This window comes from Geotrypetes seraphini, chromosome 4, assembly GCF_902459505.1.
Source record: "Geotrypetes seraphini chromosome 4, aGeoSer1.1, whole genome shotgun sequence".
In the NCBI taxonomy this organism is placed as follows: Eukaryota; Metazoa; Chordata; class Amphibia; order Gymnophiona; family Dermophiidae; genus Geotrypetes; species Geotrypetes seraphini.
This window is the reverse complement of record NC_047087.1, coordinates 261,995,531-262,019,303: the sequence shown is the minus strand read 5'-3', so window position 1 is coordinate 262,019,303 and position 23,773 is coordinate 261,995,531. Positions and strand designations below refer to the sequence as shown.

The window sequence follows — 23,773 nt, the reverse complement described above, 5'->3', positions numbered from 1 at the left end:
GGACGTTATAGGGCAGAGTACGGTACTGGGGTTTAAGAAAGGATTGGACAATTTCCTGCTGGAAAAGGGAATAGAGGATTACTGCACAGGTCCTGGACCTGTTGGGCCGCCGCATGAGCGGACTGCTGGGCGTGATGGACTTTAGGTCTGACCCAGCGGAGGCATTTCTTAAGTTTCTTATGTAGTCTTCTGTAGTAGGCCCAGCGGTGTCTTGCAGGAAGCTGGCTGCATTTTTTGCCTCTCCCCTTTTGGTAGCACATCCATTGGGGTAGGGGTGGGGTCAGATGCCATGTCTGGCTGGCAGCCTGAAGATCAACATCAGAATTTTCAGTATGAAGCAGTGAGTCTTCTCCTTCCCAGCTACTGGAAAGATCTCAGGCAGACTGCAGCACAGGTCATAGTGAGTAAGGATGTTACAGCCTCTGAGGTGAATTGGTTGTGGGTGGTTGGGTGGGGGGAGAGGGGTTATATGAAAATCAGGTTTACTTATCTTTGTTAATCTGTTAACTGTATATTCTGTATGTTAACCTGTAACCCATTCTGAGCTCTTTGGGGAGGATGGGATAGAAAACAAAATAAATAAATAAATTTATTTTTGTTTTCAACTGCTATTTTGTAACTTGCACAGAGCACAATTTGACTTGGTGATATATGGGTGAATCCTGTTCTAGGAAGATTAAAAAAAAAAAAAAAGCACCCATGTGAATTTGATTTGGTGTTTATACCGGTGGCGTTTTTTAGTGAGTCTGCAGTATAGAGCCGTTGGTTTACTGTTGCAGTACTACTGTTTTACTGAGTTCTTTCGCCACAATTCTAATTTTGTTACTTTTGAGTTTTTTTCCTTCGTTGACAAGTAGTAGAACACATTCTTTTTGATTTTTTGATTTTTTTTTTTTATATATATGAGTCTATATCAGGGGTGTCCAACCTGCGGCCCCATGAAGTATTTTGTGCGGCCCTGGTCAAGGGTGATGCAGTGTTTACCTCTGCTACCCCCGGGTGTTTACTGTCTTGCCGTCTCCCTCCTGTGTCTTGCTGCAGCGTTTGCACGTTTGTGCGGCCCCAGAAAAAAATTTTTTTGGCCAATGTGGCCCAGGGAAACCAAAAGGCTGGACACCCCTGGTCTATATTCCGGGAATCCCATTAGAGAGGTTTCAATAATGGCGAAAGAAAGCCAGGAGTGTTTAAGGAAAGCAGAGTAAAATATGTAAGTTATTCATGACAAACTTCTAAGCAGCCTGTAGATGCAAGGAAAAAACAGTTTGAACTGTCCATATAAAAATGCTAGAAGAGGGGTGGCCAAGATGGCGGCATTGACCAAGCACTGAGATCGAGCTCTCGTGAATGTCAGCATTTTTTTCCTAGGAGCAGTTATGCTGCATAAGCGAAAAGGTTTGTTAAGGTGACTTCTTCCTCTACGCTGATACCACCTATTCGACAGCAGACGATTGAGCAATTATTGCCCGGTATCAGCGTTAAGACTGGCAAAACTAGCCCTGCACTGGGAAAATGTAAAGAAGGCCTTATCTCACAAGGGCATGAAATCTCCCTTTCGCCACCACAAATAGAACCACCTCCTTGTCCGGCAGATTCAAACTCTCTGGAAGCTGACAGTGTTGCCGAGGTTGCGCCTGGAGTTCTGCAGAGGAAGCAGCCAGGGCAGATGAGCTTTTGCCGATGGGAACCAACATTGGGGAGAGAAACCCCTCCAATGAGGTGACTTTAGCAGTAATTTGGCAAGTGCTTCAGAAGTTGGATAAAGCTGCAGTTAAAACATCAGAGGCTGCTTTGAAGACATCAGAGGAGGTAAAAACTTTGGCTGGTAAAATCAATGACATTTCAAGAGCCTTGGAACATTTTTATTTTATTTTTTTTGATCTTTTTTTTTTTTTATTAAATAATTTTTATTCATTTTCAATTTTTACATGAAGTGTACAAAATATTGAAATACAATTAATGAATACACAATATCACTTTTATATCTAATACATAATATTCTGAACATATTTTTATCCCCTCTCCCTCCCTCCACCCTTCTAGTACTTTCTAATCATTCATTACATATTGTATATCTTATTATAGCATATAGTGTAAAAATTATTTTCACTACCCACCCCTCAGTGTGTGTCACAAAGAAGATATTGAAAAGAAGAAAAGAAGAAGAAGCCTTGGAACATTCTAACGCAGAAATGAAAAACTCTATAGTAAATGTGCCTTTAAAGTAGCTGCAATTAAAGATAATATTATGCTTCGGGGGCGTGGCTTGGACGCGAACTCTGACGGTTGGATGAGAGAGTAGCTCCGCATAAACAAGCTATATATATAAGAATACTACCAAAAAAATATATATTTTAAAAAGAAAATACTGAAATATATCAGAACATGGCTTCAAACAAACAAAATAAATCTGACTTGGGAGCCGGAGTATCTGGAACAGGTAGCAACAAGAGGTCGAAACCAGAACCGGGTACACCCTCTAAAGTGCCGCTGCCGTCAGAAAAAAATCTCGACGTTATGGAAGAACTGAGACAAATAAAAGAGATTGTCTTAGATAGTAATAAAAAACTACAAAAAGCGATTGAAGAAGCCGCAATCCTTACAAAAAGAGTAGACATGACAGAAAACAGAATTTCTACATTGGAGGATAATTCAGAACAACTAAACATAGATATGAGATACAGCAAAACCATTTGGAAAGAGGTGACAGAAATTAAAAGAAATCTTGAAGATAGCCGGAATCGTGAGCGAAGGAACAATTTAAGAATTATTGGACTACCGGAAGGAGTGGAAAAAAACGATCCGATAGCCTTTCTGGAAAAATTTTTACCTAAAATATTACCATTAAAATTTAAAACAGAATTGGAAATCGAAAGAGCACATAGGATTCCAACACAAAGAAACAATACTCAAACGGGACCAAGGACTTTAATATTTAAACTTTTAAGACATCAACAAGCAATAGAAATATGTCAACTAGCCAAGGAAAACAAAAATCTAAAATGTCAAGACTCAAAAATACATATTGTACCAGACTTTGCAAAAGAAACAGCATCAAAAAGAAAACAATTCCTGGACATGAGACCCCAACTGAGATCCTTAGGAGCTAGGTTTGGTCTCCTTTATCCAGCGATAATGAAAGTTACTATCGCTAACAAAACCCAAAACTTTATGGAACCCAAAAAACTACAAGAATTTATGGACCAACTTGATCAACCAATGACAACTTAAAAACAATTGATGGCTACTTTTAATATTTATTTACTTATATATACTCATATAGTAAATAAATCTTTCAATATAGAAGAAAATTGAAAACATCGGTTAAAGATTCAAAACTCTCAGGACAACGGAAAATTTGCACGAGGACCGAATTAAAAATTTGAACAGCATACAACGTTCTCAATAGGAAGCAAAGAAGAAATAAAAATCTAAAGAAATCCACATGATTCAATTCTAGATCTTTTAAACAAGAATAGACTTACATGTAAAACTCTTAACTGGACAGAGATCCATCTTGAAATGGTGACGAAGGAAGATTTTCTCTTTGACAAAAGAATAAGGGATGTGCTGATTGGTTAGAAACTATTGGGGGCGGAGTATAGAAAGAAAACAGAGCCATCCTTCAATCATAACATGATTGGTTTAATCGGGTGATTTCCTGTAAGAGGCGGTACTTCCGGCTAAACTTGCGTTTCAAATACAATAGATTGCGTTTCAATAGAAAATATATACAAAAAATCTCAATCTGAAACGAAAGTTTACCGGATAAGTTTTTGATTTTACTTTATGGATTCTCTTATACCTCATAAATATTCCTCATATAAATATATATATATTCCTCATACAAAATATTTATAGTGGATAAATTTAAAATAACAAACTCTGATACTTTGGAATACAGTAATGGGAGAATGAATTTCTTTTGATATTAATATTTTTAAATTAAAAATAGAAATACTTCATTTATCTATAAGAAAGGTTCTTAAAATCATATTATTATATAAAGAGTATATCATATGAACATAGAGGATGAACAATGTTTTATATTTAAATAATATATTTATTTATTTAATCACTTAAGATTACAAATTGTTTTATCATATACAAAAATTTATATAATATGATGATATAATTTTATATATTATTTCATTTGGAATGAATCATCCTTATAAAATTAAAAAATATACAAATATGGATAAAAATCTTTTAAATTAAGAAGGATCAAATTAATGAAAAATTTTTTTGTGTGTTAATTTGATTTAAAAATCTATTGATATATATAAAAAAATTGATAGTAATTTAGATATTTTTTTTTTATATATTAATTTGATTTAAAAATCTATTGATATATATAAAAAAAAAATTGGTAGTAATTTAGATAATTTATTAATAGCTTGGGGGAGTTATTTAAATCTAACCTCAATCTGCGTATCCAAGTTTTCGTAATAAAAAGGGGAGGGAAGGGAGGGATGGGAGGGAATAGAGGAGGGATATATAAGAAATGGATGGATAAGGGGAGGGGAAAGGATATAAAATATTTAAATTACTGGGAAAATTTTTTCTTAAAATCATTTATTGTTTACTATCTGAAAATTAAAAAAAAAAAAAATAAATGGATTTTAAAATAATGTCCTTAAATGTTAATGGTCTAAATCATATGATAAAAAGGAAAAAAGCTCTATCATTTTTAAAGAGGCAAAATTCAGATATATGCTTTATACAAGAGACCCACCTTTCACATATTGAATCTAATAAGCTGGAAGGAGGTTGGGTCAAACACTGTTTTTTCTCACCAGCTATAGGGAAAAAGGCAGGTGTTGCTATTCTAGTTAGTAAAAAATGTTCTGCTTCATTCAAATTAAAAGCTTCAGATACTCATGGAAGATGGGTAATAGTGGAAATGAATATGGGAAATACTACCATGATGTTGATTAATATATATGCCCCTAATTCGAACCAAAATGAATTTTTTAAAACCCTTCAACAACTGATCTTACCACTAGCTACTTCAAATCTAATAGTAGCAGGGGATTTCAATGCTGTAATGGATCCTTTATTAGATAAAAACCCAAGTAGAGTTATGAAATCTATGGGATTAGAAAATTTGATACAATCTTGTGATTTAACAGATATTTGGAGAATACTTCATTTTAATGATCGGGAATTTTCCTTTTGTTCTCATGTTCACAATTCTTTTTCAAGAATAGATTATATATTTATTTCAAATCATCTAGCACAGCAAGTGACACAAGCAGCCATTGATCCTATTATTTTATCTGATCATGGTGGAGTATGGATAAAAATTAAAATTATTGATCAAAATAATAATAGACCAATTTGGAAGTTCGATAATACATTGTTGGCTGATCCAATTTTTTGTGAAAATCTTTTAATAAAAATGAAAGAATTTTTTCAAATTAATGATAAAGATGAGATTAATAGAGAAATTTTATGGGATGCTTTTAAAGCATCAATTAGAGGACAAATAATTTCCTATTCGGCTTTTCTCAAAAAACAAAATAAAAAACAATTTTTAATTTTAGAAAAAGAGATTAAAAATTTGGAAACAAAATTAATAGAAAAATGGGAATATTCAATTCAACAAGAATTATTAAAATTAAAAATTAAATATAATGAAATCTCATCTAAAATGATTAGAAAAGAATTATTTTCTCAGCAAACATTGTATTATGGTAACTCAAATAAGTCGGGAAGAATATTAGCAAACTATCTTAAAACAAAAAAAAGAAAAACAAAATTAATAGCTATAAAAAATGAAAATGGAGACACATTTACACAAATTGAACCTATATTAAAACAATTCCTAAAATTTTATAAATCTCTTTATTCTTCCGAGACTTATAAAAATAAAGAAAAAGATGGTTTAGAATTTTTGAAAATGTTAGAGGGTCCAAAAGTTCCTGAACATATAAAACGAAGTTTAGAAGAACCAATATCAATAAAAGAATTAGAAACAGCTTTGAAATCCCTTAGAGTTGGATCCGCTCCAGGTGGTGATGGATATACAGTTGAATTTTATAAAACATTTCAAAATTTTTTACTACCCTATTTACTAAATCTTTATCAATATCAACTTAATAAAGGTTGTATTAAAGGCACTATATCAGAATCTTTAACTATTGTTTTACCAAAACCTAATAAAGATCCCACTTTGGTCTCAAACTATAGGCCAATATCTTTAATAAATGTAGACGGAAAATTATTAGCAAAAATACTTGCGTTAAGATTGGCTAATGCTCTCCCCCACATTATAGGTATGCATCAAACAGGATTCGTTGCTCAAAGACATTCATCTCACAATACCAGATTAGCATTCCATATGCTATATTTAACAAAGAAAATGAATGAACCTACTTTTGCTATTTCATTGGATGCAGAAAAGGCTTTCGATAGAGTAGAATGGCCTTTTATGTATCAGGCAATGGAATGGTTTGGTATAGGTCCTGGATTCACACAAATGATAAAAACATTGTATAGCTCCCCTTCTGCAAGATTATATATCAATAATACTTTTTCAGAAAAATTTAATCTACAGAGAGGAGTTAGACAAGGATGTCCCTTGTCTCCTTTACTGTTTGATATTGTTTTAGAACCCTTAATATTAGCTATCCAACAAACAAAGGAGATACAGGGTATACCTCATTCAGACAGAGAATATAAAATATCTGCTTATGCAGACAATTTATTATTATATTTGAGAAATCCAGAATCTACCATTCCATATCTACTTGAATTAATTGAGAAATTTGGAACTTTTTCAGGATATAAAATTAATTGGAATAAATCAGAAGTTCTTCCTCTAAATGTATATTGTACAAAAGGTTTATTTGATACATTCTCTTTTGTTTGGAAGGAAGAATCTATTAAATATCTTGGAATTTGGATAACAAAAACAGTAGATGAAACAATGAAAATTAATGAAAAATGTCTAATACAGAAAGTGACAGAATTCTGTGAGCAATGGAATCCTTTACATTTATCTTGGTGGGGAAGAGTACAAACAGTTAAAATGATGATTTTGCCTATAGTTTGCTACCAAATGGGAATGATACCAATTTTCTTTCAAGAATCTTTTTATACAAAATTAAATAGAATTTTGACAAAATTTATTTGGCTTAATAAAAAACCAAGAATTGCTTTAGTGTCGCTGCAAAAACCAATTAAGGAGGGAGGGGTAAATTTTCCCAACTTTTATAGGTATCATCAAGCCTATATTTTACAACATGGTATGTATTGGATCCTCCCAGAACCCACTGATAATATTCCAGACTGGTTTTGGCTGGAATGGAGACTTATATTTCCATTACGTCTTAGTCATGTAATTAGTATCAAAATGCCAAAGTTATACAAAGATCATAAAATATTTATGGATACCTGGAAAACTCTAAGATACATAAGTAATCTAACTCAAATTCCAATTAATAAATCAACTACTCAAACAATATGGCTAAACCCCAAGATCAAAATTGGCGGTTTTATAGTCATCTGGAAACATTGGATGATAGCAGGTATTCGTATTTTGGATGATGTGATAAAAAATGACAAATTGCTGGAGTTTTCACAATTGCAACATAAATTTGGTCTTAATAAAACACAATATTTTAAATGGTTGCAATTGAAGCAATCTATTCAGGAAGGGTTCCCTGAATGGAAAAACCTTGCTAAATATCACAGTTTAGAATTCTTATGTTTCCAGATGGACTCAATAGGACATAAAGCCGCACAGTGGTATAAATTAATATCTGGATTTATAAATAAAAAACCAAAAAATGCTCTTAGAGACATTTGGAGCATTGAGATAAAACACCAAATTAGTGCATCTCAATGGCACGACTTTGGTCTTGGAGGCTAAAATGTACGGTATCAGCATCTATGAGACAAACTTGGTTTTTTCTTCTTCACAGAGCATTTTGGACCCCTACACGTTTACATAGAATAGATAGCTCTAAATCCAATAGATGCTGGCACTGTCATGTTGAAATTGGGACATTAGATCATCTTTTATTCTTTTGTCCATTTATCTTATCATTCTGGAAATCAATTTGGCCCCAAATTAATAGAATATTAGAAAATCCAGTAGCCTTGACATATGATACTATATTATTTGGAACAACCATGAGAGCAAAGAGCCAAATCTCATCAAGTAATAACAAACTTTTATTTATCCTAACTGGAATAGCAATACAACAAATCACATTTAATTGGAAACAACATGATAGATTGAATTATATGTTCTGGTGGAATTCTGTATGCCATATATATAAAATGGAACTCGCTATTGCAACACATAAAGGATATATGAATAAATTTCAAAAAATATGGGGACCATTAAAAGATTTTTGCAAAGAATGATAAATTTTCTCATGAATAAAATTTGGAAAAATCTGAAGACCGTTAACAGATTTCTTTAATGGATGATTAACTTTTCCCATGATAAGACATTTGAATAGAGGGGAATGGGGTGGGCTTTTAATTCTGATTATTATATAATAATTAATATATGAATGAATTACAATAAAAAAATTGATTTATGTATTAATGATTGGGAGGGAGGGAGGGAGGGAAAGGGGATCATTATATTTAATAAGAATTATATAAATTTTGATTTCTTGCATAATATTATAACTTTATATAATATTAAATTTCTAATGAAATGTTAAATTTGATATTAATATATGAGTTAATCAAGTGTGTATATTCAAATTTCTAATGAGTTTATTGAAACACTTGTTGTAACATAAGAAAATGAATAAAGATTTTAAAAACAAAATATTATGCTTCAAAGAAAAATACAAAACATTGAGAATTTTAACCGCAGACTCAATGCCAGAATTTTGAACTTCCCCAAAGTACCCGGGATTTCTGCATATGTGATGTTTAAGAGAGATTTGGTGGAAGTATTAAAATATTCATCGGACCATATTCCTCCATTAAATAAAATATATTATCTTCCACAAACCACTAGAGCTCAGGAAACATTGGAGGGAGTTAATCCAGATACACCGCAATTGGATGTTAACATATCTGCTATTTTAGAAGAGTCTATTTCTGACTCTTCATTGAGAGTGACACTTCTGATTTCATTTATTTTCCAACAGGACTTGGATTCCTTTATGAAACTTTATTTCTGCTTATCAAAAGAGCTATTTTATGGTAAAAAGATATGGGTATTCCTGGATGTAACTAAGGTTACCCAGGAAAAAAGGAAACAATTTTTGTCCTTGAGACAGGAGACCAAGGCCCTTGGGGCGTCTTTTTTACTGGCGTATCCTTGTAAATGCGTAGTAAAATTTGCTCAGGTTAAATATATTTTCTTTCAGCCAGAGCAGCTAAGATCATTTCTGGAGCTAAAGAAAATTGCTGTTGTTTAGCGGAAATTTAATATAAATGCAGAATATGTTATAGCTTTTCATTGATTAGTTCTTTTTCCTTTGTGTTTAACTTCTTGATGATACCTGCCTTTACTCCCCTTTGATTTTTGTGGTCTAAGGAAGCGATAATTTTATTTTTTATATTCTTTTATTTTAAAAAATGTGATGTTTAACATTTATTCCTGCTGTATTTCCTTAGCAAGAATGTTAGTTTCTTGTAATATATTGAAAATTTCAATAAATATATAATTTTTTAAAAAATGCTAGAAGCCTAAAAATTGGAAAAGTTGAGTATGTATCACTAAATGAAGAGGTAGATATAATAGGCATCTCGGAGATCTGGTGGAAGGAAGACAATAAATGGGACACTGTTACCAGGATACAAATACTACAATTATAGAGTAGATAAAATTGCAGGGATCCTTTTTTGCGCATTATGGATTCCTTCTAAAAGTGGTTTCTGCTTTCTATATGAATCGGGAAGTCCAGCTTCCTACTTTTGCTTCTTCTGGTTGAGGAAGCAGGACCAGGTATTGCGGTCCTTAGATGTGTGTAGAATTTTGTTGCGGTGCCTGGAGGTCACTGAGTTTCACCTTTCTGACCACCTGTTTGTTCTGGCAGGTCCTGCCCGCAAAAGTAGGCCAGCTTCTAAAGCTACCATTTCCAGGTGAATTCACATGGCCATTTCCGTGGCTTCCGGAAAGAAGCCCCTCCATTGCAGTGCAGGCTCATTCAACCAGAGGTGTCTCATCCTCTTGGGCAGAGTTGTTGGCTGTTTCTCTGGATGATATATGTAAGGCGCACTTCCACTCCCCCCACATGAGAACCGGCATCGCCCCCCCGCCCATGAACCGGCATCACCCCCCCCTGCTCATGAATACCCCTCCCTGAGAACCGGCATCCCCTGCTTGCCGCCCAAACGCAAGCCCTTACCCAGATCTGGCACCGGCACACAGCACCAACCCACAGGATGTGCCAGCGCCTGAAGATCCTGCCTCTTGCCTGGGCTGGGCTTCGAGCATCTGCACATGCTCAAGGCCCAGCCCAGGCTATAGGCAGGATCTGCGGGCATCGGTACGTCCTGTGGGTTGGTGCTGCGTGCCGGTGCCAAATCGGAATAAGGGCTTGTGTTTGGGTGGGTGGGGGATGCCGATTCGGGGGTGGGTGATGCTGGCTCTCGAGGGGGGGGCACAATTTACTCGAGTGTTTTGCTCGTCTTGCAAAACACTCGCAAACCGAGGTTTGACTGTATTGGTAAGCTGCGTTTCTGTCCAGTTTTTATAAGAGTACCATTAGAATAGGGTTAGCACTCAGTTTGGAGGGTCGCCAGTTAGGGCGCCCTCTTCTGACAGTGCATTTTGTTTCTACTTCTAGCACTGTTATTGCCATTCAGGTTACTTTTTTGTTATCCTGATTTGATTATTTTCCCTTGTTGTGAGCAGAATATACTTACTTGTCAAGGAGTGTCCCTGTACCCCCCTCTCCCTTGTTCTTATCCTCTAAAGATGTTCCTGGCTTCTTTCAGACTGACTAGTAAGCATGCTGAGAGAGGAGGTATGTAGGGGATGGAAAGCCTCTGAAGTTTTGAGGCTTCCTACAGACTTTGGCGGGTTGAGGGAAATAACCCACTGGTACCGGAATAAAATGTGGATTTAAAAGAAAGAAGATTAGCAGAGGTAAGAACCTAATCTTTTGATAAACACAAACATATTAACATCCTCATGTAATACATTGTTTCTATTTTCACCCTTTCTCTAAGGGTTTTCAAACACAAGCAGGTATGTTCAGTGTTAAAAATTGAAGCATTATTAGAGGATACTCCAGTAAACTCCTTGCTCTACTTTCTGTTGATACAAGAGAGAAATTATCTAATGTTTACTAACATTTATTTTATTTTACTATATTTAAAAAAAATTATATTCCATTCCACTCTTTATGGCAAAGTACAACTAAACATACATAATTTAAGAATAACAACAAAAACCCCATATAAAATGTGAGAACTTTATCCAGAGTCTCCAACCTGAGCTGTTTTAGCAAAGTAGTCAAGACTGAATACAATTTAAAGTTATATGTCAGTCTCATCTTTTTAAAAAATGGCTTTGTATGGCATTTTAAATTACGTATTGCATTATATCCCACTTTGATATAATAATGTTAAGTATATAGATGCAAAGTAATTTTACCAAAAGTTGCTGTAATGCATGTTTGTGTTACATTGCCTACATGATTTTTAGGTTTACAAATGTAATGAGTAAATTATAAGAACGTGTTATATAAACCCTTTCTATTCTTTATATATATTTTTTCAATAGGTCACTGTTGTTTTTAATGAAGCAACGTCTGCTAATAATTTAAACCCCAGAGTGTTACAACATTTGGATAGTAAACGGCAGCAGGTTCAAATGACTGTCACAGAAACAAACCAGGAATGGCAGATTCTACAACAAAGAGTTCATACTTTTGCTGCATGTGCCATTGTAAATTTGCAGCAACTTCCTGAGAAACTAAACCCAGTCATAAAACCATTGATGGAAGCCGTTAAGAAAGAGGAGAATACTCTTGTGCAGAACTATGCTGCACTCTGCATAGCCAAGTTGCTTCAGCAATGTATACTAAGAACACCTTGCCCAAATCCCAAAATAATAAAAAATATCTGCAGTTCGCTTTGTGTGGATCCTCATCTTACACCTTTAGTGACATGTCCTGCACCAGCACTAAGCAGCCAGGAAAATTCCAAAGGTATGTTGTAACTCAACTTTCTGTGAATATGAGAGTATATATGAGTGTGTGTGTTTGCAATATACAGACTATGGGGTTAATAATTAAAAAAAAAAAAAAAGTCTAAAAAGTGTCCTAAATGGCTACTTGGACGATCAAAAAGTCTGATCGTCCAAGTACCCATAACCAAAGCTGGTTTTTAGACGTATCTAAAAACAGCTTAGGCCTTTCCCCTGCCACTAAAAGCACAGAGAGAAAAGAGGTGTGTTTAGAGGAGGGGAAAGGGCGGGCAGTGGGCGGGAGGTGGGCCGACCTACACCTAGGCGTACAACAGGTATAACCAAAACATTAACAGGTTGCCTAGTCAGCACTTAGACCTTTTTGACTTAGACGAAGTCAAACCAGGTCTAAGTGCCAAAAAAGGGGCCGCTGAGCTGATGGCCGCTGGCGCCATCAGTTCAGCAGCCCGGCAACCTACCCACCGCAAGCATCACGGCAGGAGAGACGCCTCATCTCCCCTACCGCGATGCCATCACTCCTCTACCCGAACTGCCACGACCCGCGGCAGGAGAGATGCCCACAGGAGGGGCCTAAGGCTCCCGGGCCTATTCTGATTGGCCCAGGAGCCTTAGGCCCCACCTGTGGGCGGGGCTTTCCGTCCAACTTTAAAAGGTGGGGGGTGGGGGGGTCGTGGGGTCGGCCGGGTGGGTCACGGGTCGGCGGGGGGTGTCGATCTGGGGTTCTGGGGGGGCGGTCATTGGGGGGGGGTTGCGTCGAGGGCAGGAGGGCCTGGGATCCCTCCTGCCCGTAATGTTAGTGGGGGGTAGGGGGTCGCCGGGGCCAGGAGGGCTTGGGCTCACATCCTGGCCCAATCAAGTCGCGGGGGGGTGGTCGCTGGAGCCAGGAGAGCTTGGGTTCTCTCCTGGCCCAATGTTAATCGGCGGGGCAAGAGGGCTTTGGCTCTCTCTTGCCCCGATATTGTCGGGGAGTCGGCGGGGCAAGAGGGGTTGGGCACCCTCCTGCCTAGATCGTTGTGTGGGGGGGGGGGGGTTCTGTAACCGGTGTTGTTTTTGACAGACACCGGTTACAGAATCCATCTTTTAGGCTACGGACTGGCTCCTCCTTCGCCTAAAAGCCCTTCTGTTAGAAGTTTGGGGCTTAGGCGTTTTTTTGGTTCATTATGGCCAAAAAGTGTAGACGTCCTGGGAGTGTACTTTTAGACGTAGTGGTGATCTGGGCGTTTAGTAGAGGCAGGCCATAATCAAAACAAGGACGTTTGTTTTGGTTATGGACACTTTCCCTGCTTCTGCTTTGAACATTTAAGGACTTAGGCCAAAAGGGGATTTAGACTTTTTTTTTTATTATGCCCCTCCACATTTATATATATAGATAGATAGATAGATAGATTTATATTGCAAATATGTTGGTGTTTTATTGCAAATATATGCCATTTCTAACAGTATTATAGTTTAATTTAAAGCAAATAAGGTGCTAAAATATTGTTAAAATTGCTAACTTCAGATTTATAGCTGGGAAATGTCAATATATTTTTGTATTTGTCATATAAGCAGCTGTTCACATTAACATAACACCATAGTAAATGATGGTAATTAAGGGACCTATTGACCTATCCAGTCTGCAGTTGTCTTCTTTGGCATTCTGCCACTACTGTGCTTTAAACTTGTCTTTTACCTGGCTCTCTCAGTCCTGTACTACCATTGCTTTCTGTTTCACATAACTTTAATTGGAAGTTTATTTCAGACAAGTTTTCTCTGGGGCTTATACCATATTTAATCCAGCGTCTGACCCTCCTACCCATGTTTGAGGGAAAAGCTTTGTAATATTGAGCAGTAGTGGCTCGTGGCCAGTAGGGGGTGATGTCTATGGTACGGTAATGGAATGGACGTCAGGTCATGATGGTGCAGTATTTTGTGGAATTTTTCTACAAAAATGCCTGCTTTTCGTATGATTCTGGGTAACTCTAGTTAGATACAAACATATGTGTTAGTTAAGGCCACACCCAATAGAAGCGTACAAAAAATTGGTGAATAAAAATTTGAATATGGATTTAGCCAAGACCAGAAAAACACACTACAGATTAATATTAAGGAAAAGCATAATAATATTCTTTTTATGTACTTTGCTATTAAGCTAGATTGTGGAGGAAATCAGGATATACATGGACTCTATTTTGGGTTCTCTGTGTTTCTGTATCTTTTGCTTGGTTTTACTCCATTTTGTGTTCAGCCTGTTTCCCTGTCTTTGTTCAGGGTTTTCCCGCTTCTAGCCTCGTGGTTCTAATTGATACCAGATGTGCCTTAGGCTGGTTAGGAAGAGCATATTAGATTACGTATCCCAACCTGAAATATAACATGCATTAAATATGAATGAAATACATGGTATGAATAGATGAATGATGGGTCCCCAAGTATGAATGGATTGTGAAAGAATTTGTACTTAAAATGAAATGGTTTATAAAAAGAACACTAAGGAAAAATCCTGAACACAGCATCTGGAAATGGTTAAGTTAGAATCAGAGACTTGTAGCAGTTTCCTACATAGGAAGGAGGGCATTGGCAGCCCACGTTTAGCACTGTGTAGGTGTAACATGAAGCTGTCAGTTCAGGGAGAGGGGGAAACAACCCCTCCTTTTTCTCTGAGGCTGAGAATATCTCAGCACTTAACAAATGCAGGTTCTCTTAATATACTTTTTTGAAAAGGACAAAAAGAATATTGGATATGTTATAAAATGTTAATGTATATTCAGAAATGAATGTAAACAAAACAAATATGATTTCTGAAACTTTTAAACATGTAAAGGAATTTTCTTTGCACCACCTCTGTTATTTGGATTGGCCCACGGCCAATGATGTCACACTGGACTGAAGGTATATATTGGGGAGCTTTGAAGTATCGAGCTGAGTTCGTTATCAGAAGGCCAGCATTTTGGCAACTAATACGACCTCCCGCTAACATAACGCAACTGGTCTTTTGAGTTCCATGATGGAAAAATAAAAGCAATAAAATTATTTTGGTGAATCTTGTGTTATGCGTCATTTCCATGTTTTTGTTATTTTGCACACCTTGAGTGGAAGCTAGAAGCTTAATTGGCAACTGCAGCTTTATGAGTGCGCTGGCGTCCAATTAACCATGCTCAAATATCCAGACAGATATTGAAACTAGTGAGGCAGCTATTCAGAACATCTGTTAAAATAATGTAAACAGAAGTAAAAAGAAGTACCTAGGATTCCTGGGGATGGAGGCAGTGCCCCAGGAGGCAGCTGGGAGGAGATCCAGACCTGATTGCTGTCATGGTTTGTCTGCTGAATCTGGGATGATCACGGCTGCTCTGGGTCGCCAAAAAGGAGGAGGAGGTCGGGCAAGACCTCCAGGAAAGGCTGAGGCCTCTACTGAGGCCTGGGCTGGGAACACTGCTACACACGTGTGCAGTGATGTCATTGTGACATCACTCTCGCATGTGCAAATAGGAAGAAATCAGCTAAAGGCTCTGGGAGTGTCCTGGAACTGTTAGCGACACTGAGCCTCCAATTATCTTAAGTTTTAAAAGGTGCTGTCTGTCTAGGAAGGCCCAAGAGAGGGGGCTTTGAGGAGACAAAGGTGTGTGAGATTGCACAATCATGGGAGTTGCACATATGATTAAGATGATGCCCCAGAAGTTGCTAGAAGAAAAGGGGGGGTCAGGAGATCCCCAGAAATGGTGCAATTTTCTCACGCATGCCCGGTACTTTCCAAAGACTCATGCACGAACATCTGTAAACTAATTAAAGTTGTAAAATGTACCCCAGAGCTGCTTGAAATATTTCAATTTGTATGCAAATTGCTGTAATTTAATAGTCTTCAATTCTGAAATTTGGGGGGTCTTGGAAAATATAGATATTTACAGAATTCATGTTGGTACATCAAGGACTTGATTTAAGGTATTTGGAGGAAAAGAATAGTTTCAAGTATTAATTTTAATTAAAAATATATAATAGAATGTACACGAGTTTGAATGTAGTTCTAAGCTGTGTTGTGGCTGGCTGCACTGTTCAGTAAGGGAACCTGACAAAGGCCTAAATACATTAACTTCACGGATCTGATCCGTGGGTGATCCGATCTGTGAGGTGGCTGGGCACCGATTCACAACGCATCCGCATGCTAATTAGGCCGGTCTGAGGCACGTCCCAAACCGACCACACAGATCGCTGAAGAGCGATCCTGACGTATGTGCAGACCATCTTCTTTGCCTGTAAATGGTCTGCATATGCGCTTGCCCTCCGTAGCAACTTTTCTTTTTAACTAAGCTTTTTTTTTTTTTTGCTTCAATGCTTTTTTTTGCTTCGACACCACTGTTCCTGACTTAGCCAATGTAGTATTGTCAAATTGGAAGAAATAACTCACAAACACCCTAGACCAGGGGTGTCCAACCTGTGGCCCGAGGGCTGCATGTGGCATGCATGTGGAAGTATTTTGTGCAGCCCCGATTGAGGGCGATGCAGTGTTTTCCTCTGCTGCTCCCGGATGTTTACCATCTTGCCGGCTCCCTCCTCTGTCTTGCTGCAGCGTTTGTGTGGCCCCAGAAACATTTTTTTTTGTCCAATGCGGCCCAGGGAAGCCAAAAGGTTGGACACCCCTGCCCTAGACTCTCTTGTCCCCTTACACCATCACAGTATAAAATGCACTAAACCCTCCTCATGGTTCACAGAGACAATGAGAAAATAAAAGCAAACTTGCTGACGGCTAGAAAGACAATGTCAAAAGTAAGTTGTCTGACCACAAAATAATATGGAGGGCAGCAATTAACAAATACAAATTTAATATTGCTGAGAACAAGAAATTATTTTGCCTTGTATGCAACCATTCAGCACCTCTGGAAAAGGGCACTTATGAACACAAGTCCCAACCGACAGTCCAAGACCTTGAAGACTTCTTCCTCAATAAGATCAGAACCATACTAACACTCTGGAACCTACGCACACCATTCCCGAAAACTCTGATGACCCCTACACAGTGGACCAGATATGGAACACCCTCACTCCACTAACATGTGAAACAGCAAGTCTTCTAAAGAAATGATCCACCCGCAGTAGCTTTTTGGCAACTGCCCATCATACCTATTAACTACCGTTCCTGAAGCAATCATCACCTGGATCAGCAAATTTATAAACAATCTTCTCAATCAAGGCCAACTCCTGGCAGAAATTGGCAAAATTGCTCTCGCACCCATTCCAAAATTGCAAAATGCTGTCCTATCCATTCCTTCAAATTTCGGACCCATAGCAGGTATCCCCATACTTACCAAGCTCCTAAAAACTTATGTACACAAGCAATTCATATCCTACATGGAACATTACTGCAGCCTACACCCCTCTCAGTTTGGATTCCAACCGCAGCATAGAACTGAACTCCTACTAACCCTTACCACAAAAATCATATAGATACTAAGCAAAGGTTAACAAGTAGTCCGCCTTCAATTCAACTGGTTCTCCCTTCTCCCCAATACTGTTCAACCTATTTATGAGCTCTCGGTAATATTATATTCATCTTCAATGTTTTCTGAGATTAACAGTCTGTTCAAAATAATGTTTAATAGGAAATAAATATTATATTCTGTGTGTTAAAATTAAGAGGGCAGAGGAGGCAAGTATAAAAGATTCTTTCCTGCTATGAGTATAAAGCATTAACTTCTCTATACTCAGGCTGGGGGATTTCAAATTGTCTAACTCCTGAGTGAACTAAATTGATGTGTTACTTTTAACATTAAAAAAAATGTTGCACCCTTTGAAGAAAGACTAGATTATTTATGCATAAGTAATATTCTCACATTCTGAAGGTACTTGGTTCTAGAACATAAGTTGGTTATTTTTTTTGTTTATTTTTTTTAAGTAGGACTGAACTTTGAGAGAGATGGCATGCACCACACTGTCACGAAGTACAGAGGAATAATTACATTGTACAGGCACCAGCAAGCCGCTTTTGCAATCACTAGCAGACGTGGACCTACACCTAAAGCTGCAAAACCCCAAAGTGCTGACCTGCCCATAGGAAGTGGTGGAAGTATTGTTGCTGAACTTGACGAGGTATGTGAAAATTTTTATTTTTTGCAAAAGTGAGGGGGTTTTTGTACTATAAAATTTTTTTTGAAAGCAAAAACTCACCAATAACAAACAGTAACATACAAATTCAGAACATGCAACAAAAAGAATACCCTGCAATACAATCCAAAGCAGTACTTATACGTAGCATAATTCTAAAACCCCATAAGTTTTTTCTTTAACCCTGCCTCTCCACTCCCCTCACCTACAAAGAGAGAGAAAGAAAAATAAAGTAAATAGAAATACCCAAAAAGAAAGCAGTCTCCCAAATGGGAACAAAATAGAAGGAACTCGGAGAGTTGTTACTCGTGGACACTACCAAAAAAGGGTCACCTAACCCAACAACGTGTACCAATCCTCAGTAAATGTACTAAGAGAGTCCAGAGAATTCTCACCCCCCCTCCCCCCTCCCCGAACTGTGAGGTAAGAAAGCTGAATTGCAGAGCAGAGGGAGCTAAAATTGAACATGGTCCTCACTTTTGCCCTTCAGATCCAAAGTAATCTTATCAAAAGACCATAGTTCCCCAATTACCTGATACCAGTGGCTCAGGGTAGGACCCTGGGGATCTCTCCAATGTCTTGCTGTAGACATCTTTGCTGCTAAAAGCAAAACATCAGACAACATCATCTCAGGTTTCTCCGAAGGGGACCAACCCACCTTCAGGCCCAACATACAATGCCCTTATCATAAACATTTTTATCCCCTGTCCGAGAAAATATGAGGGCCTGTACCTTGGTCCAAAAAATGCTAATTAGAGGGTACTCCCACCACAGGTGCTCCAGAGTACCTGGTAGACCATTCTCTCTCCAACATAATCCAACATAATCTCTCATACCCCATGGCAACCCTGGGGAGTCCAATATGCCCTATGCACTATCTGATATTGAAGTTGAACATAGCAAGTAGATAAATTTTGGACCACTCTTTAAGAGAAATGGAGAACCCCACCCAATCGTATTGTCTGGTAACCCGTCTGTAATATCTTACAGAATCTGGATAACAAACTTCTTCGAGATGGTATTTTGAGAGGGACCCTAAGCGTGTAGGGTCCCTCTCAAGTCCTCCCTTTGTCAAAAGCTTATGAATATAATCCATCCCCTGGAAATACTGAAAAAAGGGATCTAAATATGGAGGAGATCCTGCATCTGAGCATGCGAGAGTACCCCCCCCCCCCAACTACCAAGCCTCCACAATCTGTGATCCCCCACCTCCATCAGGGCAGCCCTGACCTAGGAAAACTATGGGTGGACCAGGGATGATAGTCTTTTAGTAAACTCAAAAGACTCCCCATCTGGAACACCTGAGTTAATTCCCTCTATATCTTCAATAAGGGCACCAAGAAAACATGATGGCTGATTGATGGCTCATATAGAACCTCCTAGAGCCATCCTGGGTTCCCAACTCATAAATCGAGTAGGGGGTCAATCCATTGTTTCTCTATGGATACCCACTGTACCCTTGGGTCCTCCCTATAGTGCTCCCTCAGGGCCTTCAGTACTGCTGCTTGGTAGTATCAAAACAGATGAGGAAACCCCCCTCCAATTAGCTTTGGTCAGTTGCAGAGTGCCTCATTTAATTCTAGGCCTCTTCCTATCCCACACAAAATATCAAAGCATTGTTTCCTACAACTTGAACTTCTTTTTTGGAATTGCCAGTGGTAGGTATTGCCATCATCTGAATACTGGCTACCCTACCCCTACAAGTTAACATTAATTTGGACCAAGTCTCCAATGTCCCCTTGAGGTTAGTGGTAAGCTTTCCATAGTTTAGCTTATACAGATCTAAAGCTTTATTGGTTAAAGTAACCCCCAAGTAGCAAAAGCCATGTACAGCCACCTTAAATGAGAAGGTAGCAAAGTCTCCCTCCTTGATATTAAATAATAAGACTTCCATTTTATCAATATTAGTCTTAACACCTGAAATTCCACTAAATCCCTCCAGCACCTCCAGTAAGTGAGGAAGAAATTGGAGAGGCTCCGCCATAAATATGAGTGTTATCTGCATAGAGCAGTATTTTATGTTTTACTCCTTGGACCTCTATGGGTTAGATCTAGAGAGAGGCTCTAATGCTAAGTGCCAAGGGTTTCATTTTAATCACAATAAGGCACTCCTGTCTGGTATCTCTGAATAACAAAAATTCCAAGGATTGCATGGCATTAATTAAAATGGAGCTCTTTGGTTGCAAATTCAGAGCAAGGACCCACCCTTGAAAAGGACCCCTCAACCCCATACATTCCATTACTTCTAATAAATACTCCCATTTCACCCTGTCGAACACCTTTTCAGCGTCGATTGTGACACATAGGGCTTGCATCCGAGTCTGCTCAATAAAATCTATAAGATCAACCGCCTGCCTGATGTCCCTCAGTGATAAAGACCGTCTGGTCACAGTGAATCCAATTTAGGGAGTATAGCGTCCAATCTATTGGCCAGTACCTTAGCATGTATTTTCATGTCACAGTTAAGTAACTGGTCTGTAACTGACACAAAGACTAGGATCCTTACCTGGTTTTCTAAGGCCACCACTTAAGCTTTATACATAGAAGTGGTTTTAAGAAAGGTCTTAACAATTTCCTGGAGTAAATGTCCATAGTCTGTTATTGAGAAAGACAAGGGGGAAGCCACTGCTTGCCCTGTATCGATAGCATGGAATATTGCTACTCCTTGGGTTTTGGCCAGGTACTGGTGACCTGGATTGGCCACTGTGAGAACGGGCTACTGGGTTTGATGGACCATTGGTCTGACCCAGTAAGGCTTATTCTTATGTTCTAAGTGGAAAGAGGGGAACAGGAGGTATTAATGCCCCTGTATAAGACTCTGTTAAGACCTCATTGGCTACTAAAATGGTGTGTGGTCTTCGTCATAAGGCATATGGGGAGAGACTTAAAGATCTCAATCTGTATACTCTGGAGGAAAGGCAGGAGAGCGGAGATATGATAGAGACATTTACCTACGTATTGTAAATTTGCATGAGTTGAGTCTTTCATTTGAAAGGAAACTCTGCAGTGAGAAGGGCATAGGTTGAAGTTAAGAGGTGATAGGCTCTGGAGTAATCCAAGAAAATACTTTTTTACAGAAAGGGTGGTAGATATATGGAATAGTCTCCCGGAAGAGGTGGTTGAGATAGACTGTGTCTGAATTCAAGAGGGCCTGAAATAGGCACATGGGATCTCTCAGAGAGAGAAAGAGATAATGGTTACTGCAGATGGGCAGACTAGATGGGCCATTTGGCCTTTATCTGCCGCCATATTTCTATGTTTCTATGTCATTAAAGAACCTAGTTAAAACCGGAGCCAAGGATACAGCTATGGCCTGATAATATTCCGCTGGAAAGCCATCTTCTCCTGGTGATTTCCCCTGGGGAAAGTATTGGATCACTGAAATGACTTTCTGCTACAGAATAGGGGAGTTCAATCTCTCCAGATCCTGGTCTTCCTCCTTCGGTATGGATAACCTCTGAAGTTATGCTCTTGTATCTTGTTTTGTACCCTTAAATTCAGAGGCATACAGTTGTTGATAAAAGGCTCCAAACTCCTGAGCTTTCTCAGGATGGGACACCTTCACTGCCCCTGAGGAAGAACGTATAGATCTGACCCATCAGTCAGATTGTAGCTTCTTGAGCTGCCAAGCCAGCAACTTACTGCCTTGTTACCCCCCTCCATAAAGTCTCTGTTCAACTTCTACATAGCAAATTCTATCCATTCCATGTCTAGAGGTTTAATCTGAATTTGCAGCCTTTGAAGCCTATTTCCAAATAATCTAGAGGGGTGTCTTTCATGTGTCCTTTGAAGGTACGCCAGCTGTGTCGTAAGTTCCTGTCTGTTAGCTAATTTAGCCCGTTTGGCCCTGGTGGCTGCTTGGATTAGCAGTCCGCACATTTAAGCATTCCCTGTATCCCAGAGAGTCCCAGTGGAGACATTAAACTCTTAAGTAGTTTTTCTACCCCTTTTCAAGCATTTTTTGGGTGGGAGCACTTTTCAGTAACTGAACATTAGCTCTTCATGTCTTTCCCCAAGCAGACCCCATGGCAGGACTTATGACCCCTGTTATGGGCGCATGGTCAGAAATTGTAATTGGGTGTTGATGAGATCACTCTCCCCCATACCTCACCCCAGATTTATTAACCCAGAGATAATCAATACGAGAATATGTTTGAAAATGTCCTGAAAAGTATGCGAATTGCTTAACAGAGGGATTGTGTATGTGACATACTTCAAGCACATGATTGAGCAGAAGGCGCTTAACCACAGTGCTCTGCTTAATTTCCTCTCTAGTGCGTCTTCCAGTTCTGTCTAATTTACTCAATGTGACATTCATTTCCCTTCCCACAATTAAGTGACCCACCACTTTGAGTCAAAGAAGAGTGAGAACATCAGTGAAAAAGGACCCCTTATGCCCAGTGAGCGCATATAAATTTAAAAGTGTAAATTCCCATGCATCAATTCTTCCTGTGATCCATATACATCTGCCTACAGCATCTACCCTCCCCCCCCCCCGTCTCATACAAAGTGAAGGGAAGGTGTTTACCCAGTAGAATAGCCACCCCACAGCGTTTCGATCTACCTGAAGCAAAATACCCTCCCCCATGGACCACTACTAAGCTTCTGCATTGCTACAGGAACCAACTTCAGCTCTTGCAACATAGCAATATCAACATGCAAATGCCTTAAATGTGTAAGAATTCTCTGCCTCTCAGTAGGACCATTCACCCCACCCTCACTCACACACATTCCAAGATGCCACCGTGTACCCCTTACCCTTCATTGTATATCCCTAATATTCCAACTAACACCCCCCACAATCACACGTCCAGGCACCCCCAAATCTTTTCTCAATTCCACAAATCCTCAAAATCTCTCCCCACCACCCTGACCCCAAACCTCCACTCATAACACCATTATCCCCTCCCCCTCAACCACCCCATACCCCCCTGCACACACACACCACCACACATCATTCACCTCCCCTCTTCCCGTGTCCTCCCCCTCCCACACAGGCAAGCCTCAAATCTTAAAAGTTACACATTAGCAATCGCCAAGCACCTTCAGTCATGTACCCCAAAGTCCTATTCCTGCAAATGTCCATTACTAAATCATCTGTCCTTCACGTGGCCCCCAGTTCACCAGGCAAACCACCATTCATGTGGGCTTATTTGACAGAATGTGAAATCTGGGCCATATCCAATGATTCTGAGACACCACTTGGCAGTTGCAGAGGCTCTTGACCCTCTTCCCCACTGTCCTGAGTTGATTCCGTTTGTAGGGTTTCATTGGAATCTCCCTTGATTCTAGAATCCATCTTAACTAAGTTCCCGCCAATTTACTTTTCTGTAAAGGGTGGCCTTCGCTTGAGAAGGTAATTGAGCATATCTCTTTTTGACCTTTTGGCTGGCTCGAGTGGCCACAAGCATCTAAAATCCCTCTTTTAATGTGTTGAACTCCGCATCTGTGGACTGTTGTGCGCATAATCCAATGACTTTATAAAGGTATCAATGTATCTAGTGTTATCAAAGAATCATTTTTTCCTATTTTGAAACAGCACCAGTCAAGCTGAAAACCAAATTC

General features: G+C 38.8%; 1 protein-coding gene across 4 annotated transcripts in view; it reads left to right on the top strand.

Moving 5' to 3' along the window:
* The window catches only part of BTAF1 (B-TFIID TATA-box binding protein associated factor 1), a 394,756-nt gene that overhangs the window by 231,029 nt on the left and 139,954 nt on the right, over positions 1 to 23,773 (top strand). For 3 of the 4 annotated variants that reach the window (XM_033943697.1, XM_033943699.1, XM_033943700.1), the window contains 2 exons: positions 11,708 to 12,134; positions 18,000 to 18,193. In XM_033943697.1, coding sequence (XP_033799588.1) covers positions 11,708 to 12,134; positions 18,000 to 18,193 — 621 coding nt within the window. The remainder of the gene's footprint in view (positions 1 to 11,707; positions 12,135 to 17,999; positions 18,194 to 23,773) is intronic. The other variant, XM_033943698.1, reaches the window with a different exon arrangement.